The sequence below is a fragment of the Schistocerca nitens genome, chromosome 5 (genome assembly GCF_023898315.1).
Source record: "Schistocerca nitens isolate TAMUIC-IGC-003100 chromosome 5, iqSchNite1.1, whole genome shotgun sequence".
NCBI lineage: Eukaryota > Metazoa > Arthropoda > Insecta > Orthoptera > Acrididae > Schistocerca > Schistocerca nitens.
This window is the reverse complement of record NC_064618.1, coordinates 732312427-732328792: the sequence shown is the minus strand read 5'-3', so window position 1 is coordinate 732328792 and position 16366 is coordinate 732312427. Positions and strand designations below refer to the sequence as shown.

The window sequence follows — 16366 nt, the reverse complement described above, 5'->3', positions numbered from 1 at the left end:
TACCTCTCTTTGGGCTCTGAAATGAGAAATGTCCTGCCCTCTGTCCTTCTCTCCCCCTCCCACAGTGCCACAGTGGTATTCCACTGTCCACTGAAGCTACACAATATACTTGTCCATCCCTACACAACCATTGCTCCCAACCCCTTATGTCATGGCTCATATCCCTGTAATAGACGTAGATGCAAGACTTGTCCCATGCATTCTCACACCACAACCTACTCCATTCCAGTCACAAGCATCACCTACCCCATCAAAGGTGAGGCTTCCTGTGAAACCAGTCATGTGATCTACAAACTAAGTTGCACCACTGTGGTGCATTCTATGTTGACTTGACAACCGACAGGCTGTCTGTCCGCGTGAGTGGCCACCGACAAACTGTAGCCAAACAACTAGTGGTCCACCCTGTTGCTGAGCATGCTGTCAAACATGACATCCCTCATTTCAGTGACTGCTTCACAGCCTGGGCCATATGGATCCTTCCCACCAACACTAGCTTTTCTGAATTGTGCAGGTGGGAACTTTCCTTGCAATACATCCTACATTCCCATAACCTCCTGGCCTCAACTTTCATTAGTCACTGTCCTTACCCATCCAGCCCCTTCCCTGTTCCCATTCCAGCACTACACAGCCCTCATTCCACTATCACACCCAGTCTTTTTACTTCACTCCTTTTCCGCTAACCCTTCCCCCTCCCCACCTCTCCCTTGCCGTCTGTCTAACCTGCACCACAGCTCCCCTACACCCCTCCTCCTCACAACCCCAGCAACATGACAACACATGTCATTTATAAGCTGACATGCCTGCACTGCACAGCCTTTTACATCGGTATGACGACAACTAAACTGGCTGAGCACATGAACGGGCACAGACGAACTGTCCACCTAGGAGATGTCCAATACCCAGTAGCAGAGCATGCCGCCCAGCATAATTCTAGGGACTTAGGAACCTGCTACAACGTACATGCCATTTGGCTTCTCCCACCCAACACCAGTCCCTTGGAACTGCGGAGATGGGAACTTGCACTCCAACACATCCTTTCATCCCGCCATCCCCCTGGACTGAACCTACGTTAACCAACCTCACTCTCATTTACTCTTCAGCCTTCTCCTTTTTCCCTCTCCTCTTTAGCCATTCACGCATCTTTTCATCCTACATAGTTGTGTTTATCTTTATACTATATACCTCTTTACTTCTGTATGCGTCCTCTTTGGTTTGAAGCTGGAACAGTACTTAACGGTAGAATATCTTTGACTTCCCTCTGACAACCATGCCTCCATCCTTGCTACCCTCCCTGTTTACCTTTCCCTGTTGCTTCATAACCTGGGTTGTGAGTAACTGAATCCACTTTCCCTTCTTCCCTTTTTTCTCCTCTCTCCTCCCTGAAGAAGGAACAAAGTTCCGGAAGCTAGGAATGTAAATTTTCTGTTCTGTTTTGTGAATCTATCGGCTGTATTGAGCTGAGGTAAGTACTGGCCAGCCCCTCTATCTCTTTGTTAGTATTTGTTTCACATCTTAATATGAGATTTTCCATTAATCATTTAAACTGATAGATATGTGATTTTCACACCTGTCAGCACCTGCTTCCTTTGGAATTGGAGTTATTATATTCTTCTTGAAGTGTGAGGGTATTTCATCTGTCTCATACCTCTTGCTCAACAGATAGAACAGTTTTGTCATGACTGCTCTGTCAAGGCTATCAGTAGTTCTAACAGAAAGTTGTCAACTCCCTTGGTCTTGTTTTGAGTTAGGTCTTTCAGTGCTCTTTCAAATTCTTCAGGCAGTATCGTACCTCACATCTCATCTTCATCTACTTCCTCTTCTATTTCCATAATATTGGCTTCAAGTACATCTCTTGTACAGACTCTCTATACACTTCTTCCACCTTTCTCCTTTCCTTTCTCTGCTTAGGACTGGTTTCCCATCTGAGCTCTTGATATTCATACAGATGTTTCTCTTTTCTCAAAGGTCTCTATAATTTATGTAGGTGGTATCTATCTTTCCACTAGTAACATGTGCTTCTAAAACCTTGCATTTGTCCTTTAGCCATTCCTGCTTAGCCATTTTGCACTTCCTCTCAATCTCATTTTTAAGATGTTTGTATTCCCTTTCGCGTGCTCCATTTTCTGCACCTTTGTGTTTTCTCATTTCATCAGTTGAATTCAGTATCTCTTGTGTTACCCAACGATTTCTGCTAGCCTTTATCTTTTTGTCTACTTGATCCTTTCTTCACCTCCATATTTCATTTCTCAGAGCTATCCATACTACTTTACTGAATTCCTTTCTCCTCTTCTTGTCATTGGTTCTCTAATGCTTCCTCTGGAACTCTGTAACCTCTGGTTCTTTCAGTTTACCCAGGTTCCATCTCCTTCAATTTGTACCTTTTTGGAGAGGTTTAAATCTACTGTTCATAACCAGTAAATTGTGGTCAGAGACCACATCTGCCCCTTACAATTCAAAATCTGGTTTCAAAATCTCTGTCTTATAATTATATATGTTATATAATCAATATGCACCTTATATAATGATACATATAACCTTATGTAATAATCAATGTGATCAACATACACCTTCCAGTGACTCCAGACCACTTCCACGTATACAACCTTCTTTCATGATTCGTAAACCAAGTATTAGCTATGTTTAAATTAGGGTCTGTGCAAAATTCTACCAGCTGCTTTCCTCTTTCATTCCTTTTCCCCAATCCATATTCACCTGCTATTTTCCCTTCTCTTCTTTTCCTACTACTGAATTCCAGTCCACCGTGACTATTAAATTTTCATCTTCCTTAACTGTCTGAATAATTTCTTTTATCTCATCATCCATTTCTTCAATCTCTTCTTCGTCTGTGGACCTAGTTAGCATATAAACTTGTGCTACTGTGAATTTTCATTGTATGTTGCTAACAAAATTACGAGTGAGCTGCGACAAACATGCTAGAATTATTAACAATAGAAGAGAGTGAATGAAGCTGTGTTGTCACTAGGTTGATAAGGCCACATGACTTATTTTACGATTTTGTGTAGCAGCTATAATCAGTATTACAGAATCAGTAATTATGATGCTACAAAATGACCATGACTACAGAAGATATGAAATTACAGCAAACAGTGTTTTGTTATTGAACATATAAAAGAAGCATTAAAATTAACTGAACCTGATAGTTCTTGTTGTGTGTTGATAAGAAACTAAAAGTGAGTGTGTTGAAGTTGCTTCATATCTATACAATAAAATAACAGATGTCAAGCTAGAAAGATGAAACAATGAGTAACTGGATGCACATTTGATTACAAACTAATTGTGTGCAACAAAGCAAAAAATGGTACATGTGCTCACACAAAGTGGCTGTAAGCAATGAATAAAAAAACGATTACAAAAAATTGTATTTTCTTTGAACATGTAGGAGTTAAATTAATTTATACTAAATAATTCCAGTCATTTGTTGACAGTTAAGAAACAGCTGTGTTAGACTTGCTAATATGACGTAGGAAAAGGAAGAAATTAAAGTCGTTGCACATAGCTACATGATTATGTAATAGATATGTCCATGAGTGAATGATTCAGTTCATTGTGACATAGGACATTAACTGAAGGTTGCATCTCCATTATTTGGAATACAAAAAAAAAAAAAAAAAAAAAAAAAAAAAAAAAAAAATATCATGTGTTGTTTGCAAGATACATGAAATTGAAAGTGGATCTAGAAGAATGTTGCGTGGTTAACATTATGTGAGTAAAAGCATAAATGCAGGAATTTGTACATAAAACTTGATCATAATCTACATCTACACTCTGCACACCACCGTGAGTTGCATGACAAAGGGTACTTCCCATTGTACCTGTTATTAGGGTTTCTTCCTATTCTATTCATGGATGGAGTGCGGAAAGAATGATTGTTTGAATGCCTCTGTGTGTGTAGTAATTATTCTAATCTTATCCTCACGATCCCTTTATGAGTGATATGTAGGAGATTGTAGTATATTCCTAGAGTCATCATGTAAAGCCAGTTCTTCGAACTTTGTTAATAGACTTTCTCAGGATAGTATGTGCCTACGAGTATATTCAAGAGTCTTCCACTTCTTTTCCTTCTATATCTCTTGACACTCTCCCACGGGGGAGGGGCAGGGGGGGGGGGGAGGGAAAGACTGTGGCCATTTGTGCTGCCCTTCTCTGTATACATTCAATATCTCTTGTAGTCGTATTTGGTATGAGTCCCACACACTTGAGAAATATTCTAGAACCAGCTGCACAAATGAATTGTAAGAAATCTCAGACTGATTGCACATCCCCAGTATTCTACCAAAAAACTGAAGTCTGCCACATGCTTTACGCATAACTGAGCCTGTGTTATCATTCCATTTCATATCCCTGCAGAAGGCTACACCCAGGTATTTGTATGAGTTGGCTGATTCCAGCAGTGACTCATTGATGTTGTAGTCATAGGATACTACATTTTTTTCATTTTGCAAAGTGCACAATTTTACATTTCTGAATATTTAAAGCAAGTTGCCAATCTTTGCACCACTTGAAATCTTATCAAGATCTGAATGAATATTTATGCAGCTTCTTTCAGATGGTACTTCATCATAGGTAACTGCATCATCTGCTGTTGTCTACTGTTGCTGTTAATATTGTCTGCAAGGTCATTAATATACAACATGAACAGTAAGGGTCCCAACATACTTCCCTGGGGCATAACCGAAGTTACTTCTACACCTGATGATGACTCTCATCCAAGATAACATGCATCCCATCACACTTTCCTGGGGCATCTCCATCCAAGATAATATGCTGCGTCCTCCCTACTACAAAGTCCTGAAACCAGTCACAAATTTCACTTAATACCCCATATGATGATATTTTTGCCAGTAAGTATAGGTGCAGTAGAGTGTCAAATGCTTTATGGAAATCAAGAAATACTGCATCTGCCTGACTGCCTTGATCCAGTGCTTTCAGTATGTCATATGATAAAAGTGCGAGTTGGGTTTCACATGATCGATGGTTTTGGAATCCATACTGATTGGCATTGAGGAGGTCATTCTGTTCAAGATACCTCATTATGTTTGAGGTCAGAATATGTTCTGAGATTCTACAACACATCGATTGTAAGGATATTGGATGGTATTTTTCTGGATCGCTTATACTATCCCTTTTGTAGATAGATGTGGCCTGTGCCATTTTCCAAGAACTGGACACAGTTTTGAGAGATCTGTGATGGATTATAATTAGAAGAGGGGCTAACTCAGCCACAAACTCAGTATAGAATCTGACAGGGATTCCATTGGTCCCAGGAGCTTTGTTCAGTTTTAACGATTTCAGTTGTTTCTCAATGATTACTAGTACTTAGTTCATTCATCTTTTCAGTGGTATGAGGATTAAACTGGGGAAGTTCTCATGGGTTTTCCTTTGTAAAGGAACATTTGTAAGCAGAATTAAGCATTTCAGGTTTTGCTTTGCTACCCTCAGTTTCAGTTCCTGTCTATGCACAAAGGACTGGATGTTAACTTTGGTGCCACTAACAGCCTTTACATATGACCAGAATTCTTTGGGTTTTATGAAATATCATTTGACAGTATTCTGCTATGGTAGTCATTGAATGTATCGCACATTGCCCTGTTTACAGCCAAACTCATTTCATTCAACACCTCTTTGTCTATAACTCAACACTTTATTTTACACCTATTATGCAGTAAACTCTGTTTCTTTAGAAATTCTTTGCACTGACTGTATACCATGGAGGTTCCCTCCCATTATGAACTTTTATACTGGGTACTTACACTGAAGAACCAAAGAAACTGGCACACCTGCCTAATATTGTGTAGGGCCCTCACGAGCATGCAGAAGTGCCGCAACATGACATGGCATGGACTTGACTAGTGTCTGAAGTAGTGTTGGAGGGAAATGATACCATGAATCCTGCAGGGTTGCCCATGAATCCATAAGAAACCAAGGGAGTGGAGATCTATTCTGAACAGTGCATTGCAAGGCATCGCAGATATGCTCAATAATGTTCATGTCTGGGGAGTCTCGTGGCCAACAGAAGTGTTTAATCTCAGAAGAGTGTTCCTGGAGCCACAGTGAAGCAATTCTGGACATGTGGAGTGTCACATTGTCCTGCTGGAATTGCCAAAGTCTGTCGGCATGCACATTGCACATGAATGGATGCAGGTGATCAGATACGATGGTTATGTACATATCACCTGTCAGAGTTGTATCTAGACGTATCAGGGGTCCCATATCACTCCAACTGCACATGTCCCACACCATTATACAGCCTCCACCAACTTGAACAGTCCTCTGCTGAAATGCAGAGTCCATGGATTCATGAAGTTGTCTCCAAGGAATTCGGTGCAGGAAAACTGTTTTGGAAGAAACACCGAAAACAACTCTGGATCCGACAGTCGTCACTCTGCTCGTTAACTCAGAATGTTAACGTCCCTGGGGGATAGATGACTCTGCCCGGATCCCATGGATCTGATATTAACTTCACTTGAGCAAGTCCAGACCAGTACTTCTCATTAAATTTATTTTGGAAATATCCCCAAGAGCAAAAGTTCTCAATATTTACTGTGCACCATTTGGAGGTTTCTCCTAGAAGGTAACCCATAGCAAATTCAATCTTTTTAGAATCCTACCAGTTTTTGGGCAAAGCTTGGTTGAATCTTTTCAAAAAATGAGTCAGATCTACATCTGGCTTAAACTTTGGGAATTGTCTCAATAACCCTGAATTCGCTCCCCATTGTAAATCAGTAACGACTTCACTAGTTAACACAACATTGGGTGAAGTTGTTTGTTTTTCCACTTTGTCCTGGATAAGTCTTTCCACAAGTCATCTATAACCTTTCGGGTATCTAAAAATTCGGAAGAAACAATAGGCGACATGTTCCCGGATGTTATCCTCTCGGTGACTTTTTGATCTATAATCCCTTCAAATTGTTCTTCCAAACTACTTATATTTACTGTATCAGAGTTAGCTATCCTCTCTTGTAAACTTCTTTCTACATTTTCTAATCGTGCATTAACACCTGTAATTTGCGATTGGATTATTGCCAGTAACTTATCTTGCTTTTCATCACACTCTTTTAAAGTATGCAATCCTTGCTTTACAGCATCAAACTTAACATTGCATACATTTTCAAATGATCCTAACTTTTCATTGATTTCTGATTCTACAGTATTACATGTTTCCTCAATATCAAATTCTAACTTTTTTGCTAAATCTTGTAATTGATCATTCTGTTTCTGACTAAAGTCAATGAACAGTTGATTTACATGAATGTCTAATGAATTGGTTAATATTTTCTTTAAGTCTAATTTCAAATCCTCTACTTTACTATTCAAGGTGTCGTATTCAGTCTTTAAAGCATCCATGCATTCGCATAGATTACCAAATTCTTTGCTCTGTGAGTTGACTTTGGCATTTAACAATCCTAAAGTTTCATTCTGAGCATTTAAACTAGAATGTAGTAAGATTAATTCTTTACTTAGAGTTGCATTTAGTTCCTTACTTAGAGCAGCATTTTGAGTTTTGATTAGATTTACTAACTCAGACCAGTCAGGCCCTTCTTTAGTAATTCTCATAGCCATGGCTGGTTCTGACGTCTCTCCAATTTGTTGTGTACTGTCCAGGCTTCTATAGGCTTTAGCTCTTGTGAGCATTTAATACTTATTTCAATTATACCAATTACACAGTAAAAGTTCATCCCACAGTATTTTGTAACACTTCTTAATAGAGTAAAAAAGTTTTTATTTCACGCTCACCCAGCATAGAATTCTTGCTGCATAGGATAGTTTAAAGTTAGATATAGTGGGAATTAGTGAAGTTTGGTGGCAGGAGGAACAAGACTTCTGGTCAGGTGAATACAGGGTTATAAATACAAAATCAAATAGGGGTAATGCAGGAGTAGGTTTAATAATGAATAAAAAAATAGGAGCACGGATAAGCTACTACAAACAGCATAGTGAATGCATTATTGTGGCCAAGATAGATACAAAGCCTACGCCTACCACAGTAGTACAAGTTTATATGCCAACTAGCTCCGCAGATGATGAAGAGATTGATGAAATGTATGATGAGATAAAAGACATTATTCAGATAGTGAAGGTAGGCGAAAATTTAATAGTCATGGGTGACTGGAATTCGATAGTAGGAAAAGGGAGAGAAGGAAACATAGTAGGTGAATATGGATTGGGGGGAAGAAATGAAAGAGGAAGCCGCCTGGTAGAATTTTGCACAGAGCATAACTTAATCATAGTTAACACTTGGTTCAAGAATCATGAAAAAAGGTTGTATACATGGAAGAACCCTGGAGATACTAGAAGGTATCAGATAGATTATATAATGGTAAGACAGAGATTCAGGAACCAGGTTTTAACTTGTGAGACTTTTCCAGGGGCAGATGTGGACTCTGACGACAATCTATTGGCTATGAGCTGTAGATTAAAACTGAAGAAACTGCAAAAAGGTGGGAATTTGAGGAGATGGGACCTGGATAAACTGAAAGAACCAGAGGTTGTAGAGAGCTTCAGGGAGAGCATTAGGGAACGATTGACAGGAATGGGGGAAAGAAATACAGTAGAAGAAGAATGGGTAGCTTTGAGAGACGAAATAGTGAAGGTAGCAGAGGATCAAGTAGGTAAAAAGACGAGGGCTAGTAGAAATCCTTGGGTAACAGAAGAGATATTGAATTTAATTGATGAAACGAGAAAATATAAAAATGCAGTAAATGAAGCAGACAAAAAGGAATACAAACGCCTCAAAAATGAGATCGACAGGAAGTGCAAAATGGCTAAGCAGGGATGGCTTGAGGACAAATGTAAGGATGTAGAGGCACATATCACTAGGGGCGAGATAGATACTGCCTACAGGAAAATGAAAGAGACCTTTGGAGAAAAGAGAACCACTTGTATGAATATCAAGAGCTCAGATGGAAACCCAGTTCTAAGCAAAGAAGGGAAAGCAGAAAGGTGGAAGGAGTATATAGAGGGTCTTTACAAGGGTGATGTTCTTGAGGAAATTGAAGAGAATGTAGATGAAGATGATATGATACTGCGTAAAGAGTTTGACAGAGCACTGAAAGACCTAAGTCGAAACAAGGCCCCAGGAGTAGACAACATTCCATTAGAACTACTGACAGCCTTGGGAGAACCAGGCCTAACAAAACTCTACCATATAGTGAGCAAGATGTATGAGTCAGGCAAAATACCCTCAGACTTCAAGAAGAATATAATAATTCCAATCCCAAAGAAAGCAGGTGTTGACAGATGTGAAAATTACCGAACTATCAGTTTAATAAGCCATGGCTGCAAAATACTAACACTAATTCGAATTCTACAGACGAATGGAAAAATTGGTAGAAGCTGACCTCGGGGAAGATCAGTTTGGACTGCGTAGAAATGTTGGCACACGTGAGGCAATACTGACCCTACGACTTATCGTAGAAAATAGATTAACGAAAGGCAAATCTATATTTCTAGCGTTTGTAGACTTAGAGAAAGCTTTTGACAATGTTGACTGGAATACTCTCCTTCAAATTCTGAAGGTGGCAGGGGTAAAATACAGGGAGCAAAAGGCTATTTACAATTTGTACAGAAACCACATGGCAATTATAAGAGTCGAGCGGCATGAAAGGGAAGCAGTGGTTGGGAAGGGAGTGAGACAGGTTTGTAGCCTATACCCGATATTATTCAATCTGTATATTGAGCAAGCAGTGAAGGAAACAAAAGAAAAATTCAAAGTTGGATTTAAAATCCATGGAGAAGAAATAAAAACTTTGAGGTTCCCCGATGACATTGTAATTCTGTCAGAGACAGCAAAGGACCTGGAAGAGCAGCTGAACGCAATGGACTGTGTCTTGAAAGGAGAATATAAGACAAACATCAACAAAAGCAAAACGAGAATAATGGAATGTAGTTGAATTAAATTGGGTGATGCTGTGGGAATTAGATTAGGAAATGAGACACTTAAAGTAGTAAATGAGTTTTGCTATTTGGGGAGCAAAATAACTGATTATGGTCGAAGTAGAGAGGATATAAAATGTAGACTGGCAATGGCAAGGAAAGCATTTTTGAAGAGGAGAAATTTGTTAACATCGAGTATAGATCTAAGTGTCAGGAAGTCGTTTCTGAAAGTATTTGTATGGAGTGTAGCCATGTATGGAAGTGAAATGTGGGCAATAAATAGTTTAGACAAGAAGAGAATAAAAGCTTTTGAAATGTGGTGCTACAGAAGAATGCTGAAGATTAGATGGGTAGATCACATAACTAATGAGGAGGTATTGAATAGAATTGGGGAGAAGAGGAGTCTGTCGCACAACTTGACTAGAAGTAGGGATCGGTTGGTAGGGCATATTCTGCGGCATCAAGGGATCACCAATTTGGTATTGGAGGGCAGCGTGGAGGGTAAAAATCGTAGAGGGAGACCAAGAGAGGAATACACCAAACAGATTCAGAAGGATGTAGGTTGCAGTAGGTACTGGGAGATGAAAAAACTTTCACAGGATAGAGTAACATGGAGAGCTGCATCAAAGCAGTCTCAGGACTGAAGACCACAACAACAACAGGTGGGCGGATGTGGCGGCAGGTCAGCTTCGGTGAACAGAAGCTGGTGCCAGTGGCGGTGGAAGTAGGTTGGTTACCACATCTGCGTCCCTGCAATGTGTGTGAGAGCTGTATACTGCCGCACTGGACCTTCTTGGTCAAATTGTTCTAGGCGTATCTCTTCTTAGTCTAATACGTCGAGATCTTCTCTCCAGTTTTTCACGGTGTGAATTTCTTACGTCATCTCCCTTATTTGCCGTTACAATGTTCTCCATTTGATTTTTAGGCGTAGTCCAGTTTCTTGTAATGGTTCTCTCTCCTTGTTATACTCGGTTGCTATCGCAACACTTCATAGCTTTTTCTCTCTTTTTCATCTCAAAAGTCCTGTTTTCTTCAGTCCTTTCACACCAGTTGCCATGTTGTAACGTTTTTGATGACTGAGAGTGTGTGAAGTGTATGTGCAAACTTCCCACTTCTCTTATATGAGTTGACTTACTTGGGAATGCGCAGCCGTATCTTCGTCTATGGATAGCCGGCTTCTGGAATCTCTACTGACTTCTTCTCTGAAGAGTGATCCGAGTCACAAGAACCTTTAAGACTCTCTCTCTCTCTCTCTCTCTCTCTCTCTCTCTTTGTGAAATAATGAGGTACTCCAATAATACTTTTCAACAACTATCGGTATATTTGAACTTCCACAAAGAACAAAATTCTCACTTCTCACGTAAACAATTGACTTCTTGAAAGTCACCCATGTCGTGTGACATTAGAAACAATTAAGCTACATTTACAACAGAGCTGGCTTGATAACCAGGTCTCTACTATACAGGAATCATAATCATGTCTTGCCTCTAGCAAGTTCAACTGGAAAGTTACTAAAAATCTTTTTTCACTCAATTGTTTTTTTTGTCACTAACAATAGTCGCAGTTACAAAACAGCACTGAATAACACAGAAGTTTCTTGGTGCTGCCGTGTGTTTTCATTACAACTTCCAAGGACTGACCGACAAGTACTTGTTGGTGCCGTTTGACCGCCGTGTCTACTGTCTTTGTATGACAAACTTCAAACCTGCACAAACAGACAGGTGACGCGCAGTAGATAGGGTTCCTTTCTCCCACTTACATCTAAAATATTGTGTGTTCAAGTCGGTGAAAGGCCAAGTGATTTTAGAATTTGTGCAGAAATTCTCGAAACACTACAACACTGAGACGAATTGCACTGCATGCTTCTAAAGTATTCCATGTCAGTTGTATACAAGGAATATATTTATACAAATAATACAAATATTGAGTCAAGTATATACAAAATTTGGTTGAAACTGGTCCAGACATTACTGGATTGTTTTTCTATGCGACCCTGTTTCACACAATGCTTCTTTTCAGATACTAAATTATATGAGTACCAAGTTTAGTTGAAATCGATCCAGTGGTTTAGGAGGAGATGGGGAACATATATACATAAATTTTATAGTGTGTGTAAATATAGTTAAAAATCTGTGAGCCTGTCACATTATTTTTATCATGTGGCTATTTGGATGTGTGCACTATGTGGTCTGTTAGTTTTCTGTCTTTGACAAAATTTTCCTATTACTTTTTCATGCTTTATAGTTATTCCAGTTATAGCACCTGGGGCCTCTTTTGAACATAACAGTATCATCCTTTTTCTGGACTTGCAAAGCAATGTCACCATGTGATAAATTATTATAAACATCATTATTTCTTTTTATGATTGTTAAGTTTTGTAAACGCATAATCACAGTGCAATATATCTTTTTGTTAAACCTAAAACTGTAGCAAGAACATTACTGTACTCCCACACTGTATGACGTACATTCAGTGAATCAATGGCATAAGGCCTTAGTGAGTTGCTACCACAACCAGTTCCTTGCTACCTACCAGTGAATGTTAGCTCTGTTACTCTCAGCTGCCTGGTTGTTCATGCAAATCAACAAGTAGGTAACTTTTTCTGTGGATGCAGGTAAACTGTTACATGGGTGGTGTAAAGTGATTATAGAAAGTTATATTTATTCAGCACCGAATCCTCTGTGAGTGTCTGTATACAGTGTAGATGTCGAAACACTGTCAGTAGCATTCTGAACAACATGTAATCTTCCAGATTATAATTAATTAAAAATGTAGAAGACCTGACACTGATTTGCAACTTCTAACTAATCTACGCACTTAACTTTGGTACCGGACTTAATAATGATGATGTAGTAAGCTCTACCCCTCATCTCAGTGTACTCACATCAGTCTGAGCAGTGGCTTCCAACTTCTGTTGTACGTGCTTCAAATATTGATTAACAGTTCTTATATTTTCCTGCCTGTTCGAGACTGATCGTTTCTAATTACATAAGTCATTCCTTGTTAACAGTAATATACTAATGTGTGCGTATTATTGTGGTATGACAAATAAATAGTTTGCCTTGAGATTGATAACTTTAATGTTTATTGATCTTCATTATTAATTAACAGTAATAATTAGTGTTTTGGCACCTACATCTTTACCTCTTTCCTACCATAGTGCAGCCAGTGTTCACTGTTTCTGCTTGCTTCAGGTATCCCCTTACGATATCTGATAAAATGTACCGAATGGATGAAGTAAAGAGAAGATGTCATTTACGTAATGGAGCTGCAACAATAGGTTTACATTTGCCTGATAGCCCTGCAAGTAGAATACAAACACTCTATTCCTCTTTAGCTTAAAGAGTTCGAGCCACTGAGCCCACCCCTGTCAGTGTTAGCCAACCATATATATTTGCCTGTTGGTTCCTCAGTACTTGAGGGGGGGGGGGAGGGGGGGACTAATGAATTCTGCTGTATCTCTGAATAGTGTACAGCTTTTAGTTTAACTTTTACTGTCTTGATGCTATATTTTAATTCTTTCCCTGAAAATAATTTTACATTTGTTTCTTTCCATTTTAGATAAAGCAGAAAATTGTCAAACTCTCAGAAGAGTGGTGCAGAAGAAAGCTGCTACTGTACAATTCAGCAATTGTTGTTACATTTGAATACCTTTTTGAAGTCTCCTTAAAGAAAGGAGCTACGGTAAGTCAATTTATTTACTAATTAGTATGCCCTTATGTTCATCTTCGTCTACATCTTTAGTGTGTAAATCACTGTAAAGTGTGAGGCAGAGGGCACATCCCATTCTACCAAATATTAGGATTCTTCCTGTATCATTCACATATGGAGCATGGGAAGAATGAGTGTTTAAATACCTCTTTGCATGCTGTAATTAATCTAATCTTTTCCTCACAATCCTTAAAGGAGCAATATGTAAGGGGTTGCGATGTATGTTCTTAGACTCATCCTTTAGAGCCATTTCGTGAAACTTTGTAAGTAAGCTTTCTTGGGTTAGTTTGTGTATATTTTCAAGAGTCTGTCCAGCAACCCTGTGATGTTATCCCATGGATCAAACAAACCTGGCACTATTCATGCCGCCGGCCGAAGTGGCCGCGCGGTTCTGGCGCTGCAGTCTGGAACCGCGAGACTGCTACGGTTGCAGGTTCGAATCCTGCCTCGGGCATGGATGTGTGTGATGTCCTTACGTTAGTTAGGTTTAACTAGTTCTAAGTTCTAGGGGACTAATGACCTCAGCAGTTGAGTCCCATAGTGCTCAGAGCCATTTGAACCATTTTTGAACTATTCATGCCGACCTTCTCTGTACGTGTTCAGTATCTCCTGTTAGTCTTATTTGGTAGTCTTATTTGAGCTGTATTCTAGGATGATAAGATAAGATAAGATAAGATAATTTTATTGTTGTTAGGCCATTACAGCAATAGACAAATTTTTGTACAGCACAATCATTACATTAAGAAACAGAATAATAAAGCATTATTGACTTACAATTCAATGTCCCAGTCAAAGAATTCTTTTAATTCATAAAAGGGGTTGGCAACAAGCCACTTATTTAATGTTTTCCTAAATTCACACTCTGGAAGATCTTGTACTGTCTGCAGAAGCTTATTAAATAGTTAATGGCCCACTAGCTCATAGCTATTGACTGTCTTTGCTAGTTTACAGTATGATGTATATATGGACTTGTTTTTCCTTGTGTTGTGACCATGGATATTATTTCTACATTTTACTTCATGTAGGTTATTTTTTGTATAGATTAACACTTGGTATATGTACAGATTTATAACAGTCATTATTTTGAGTTCAGCGAACAAGGGCTTACAATGTGCTTTATGCTGGGAACATGTAATGACTCTGATTGCTTTCTTCTGCAGAAGTAATATATTTTGAACATGGCTTGAGTTTCCCCAGAGAATAAGTCCATATGACACAATACTTTGGAAGAATGCAAAATACGAAGTCTTAACATAGGCTGTTGGTACATATTTTATAAGACATCTTAATAAATAAATTACTCTTAGACAGTTTGATACTAATATATTTTATGTGTTGTTCCCAGGATAATTTATTTTCTAAGTATATCCCCAAGAACTTTGAATAGTAGGATCATTAACAGGGCTTTTGTCCCTTAGGCTAAATAACATTTTTTGTATCTTGTTCTCATTCAGGAGAAAACCATTTGACTTAAACCAATATTTTGGGGTCGCTTGAGCAATTTGTAGCAATTTCCTTTGTAGAGTGATTGCATTTCCTTTGTCTCGTATGGATGAACTGAAATCTACCACTTTGTTTACCTACAACTGAGCCTGTGTGATTGTTCCATTTCTTATATCTACAAAATGCTATACCCAGATATTTATATGAGTTGATCAATTCCAGCTGTGACTCGTTATTTCCGTAGTCTTTTTATATTACGTTTTTTTGTCTTGTGAAGAGTATAGTTTTACATTTTTGAACATTTAAAGCAAGTTGCTAATCTTTCCAACAATTTGAAATCTCGTCAAGATCTGATTGAATAGTTACACAGCTTTTTTCACACAGTACTTTATTATAGAGAACTGCATCATCTGCGAAAAGTTTCGAGGTGGCTATTAATATTGATTGCAACATCATTAATGTACAATATGAACAGCAGTGGTCCCAAGACACATATTAGGGCACACCAGAAGTCACTTCTACATCTGTTGAGAACTCTCCATCCAAGATAACATGCTGCATCCTCCCTACCAACAAATCCTAAATCAAGTCACGTAGTTTACTTGACACCCTTTAAGGTTGTACCTTTGATAATAAGCATAGATGTGATACTGACTTGAATGGTTTGCAGAAATAAAGAAATACTGCCGGTACCTGACTGCCTTGATCTGTAGCTTTCACGATGTCATGTGAGAAAAGTGCAAGTTGGGTTTCACATGATCAATGTTTTCAGAAGCTGCACTAATTGGCTGCATGGAGTGGCCGCGTGGTTTGAGGTGCCACGTCACACTGCGCGGCCTCTCTCGCCAGAGGTTCAAGTCCTCCTTTGGGCATGGGTGTGTGTGTTGTCCTTAGCACATGTTAGTTTAACGACGAGAGGTAATCGATACCCTGGCAGAGAATGTAATTCAGTTGCTCCAGTCCCGGATGGTACTGAGTTACGAGGGGAATGCTCCTCTGTGGCCGGACTGTGGGACTTTGGGAGGTGGTGGGAGACTGGAAAGATAAGGCACGGGAGATTTGTTTTTGTACAAGGATGGGAGGATAATTACAGTCAGTGAAGGCTTCAGTGAGACCCTCGGTATATTTTGAGAGGGACTATTCATCAATGCAGATGCGATGAACACGGGTGGCTAGGTTGTACGGAAGGGGCTTCTTGGTATGGAATGGGTGGCAGCTGTCGAAGTGGAGGTATTGCTGGTGGTTAGTAGGTTTGATATGGATAGAGGTACTGATGTAGCCATCTCTGAAACCATTGCCCTGCAGGAACTTGAGCAAC

The 16366-nt window shown here is 39.2% G+C and overlaps 1 protein-coding gene across 5 annotated transcripts in view; it reads left to right on the top strand.

The window, feature by feature from the left end:
- Nucleotides 1-16366, top strand: part of LOC126259326 (condensin-2 complex subunit G2-like) — a 306542-nt gene that overhangs the window by 47194 nt on the left and 242982 nt on the right. For all 5 annotated transcript variants that reach the window (XM_049956017.1, XM_049956015.1, XM_049956013.1 and 2 more), the window contains exon 5: nucleotides 13456-13578. In XM_049956017.1, the coding sequence (XP_049811974.1) occupies nucleotides 13456-13578 (123 nt within the window). The remainder of the gene's footprint in view (nucleotides 1-13455; nucleotides 13579-16366) is intronic.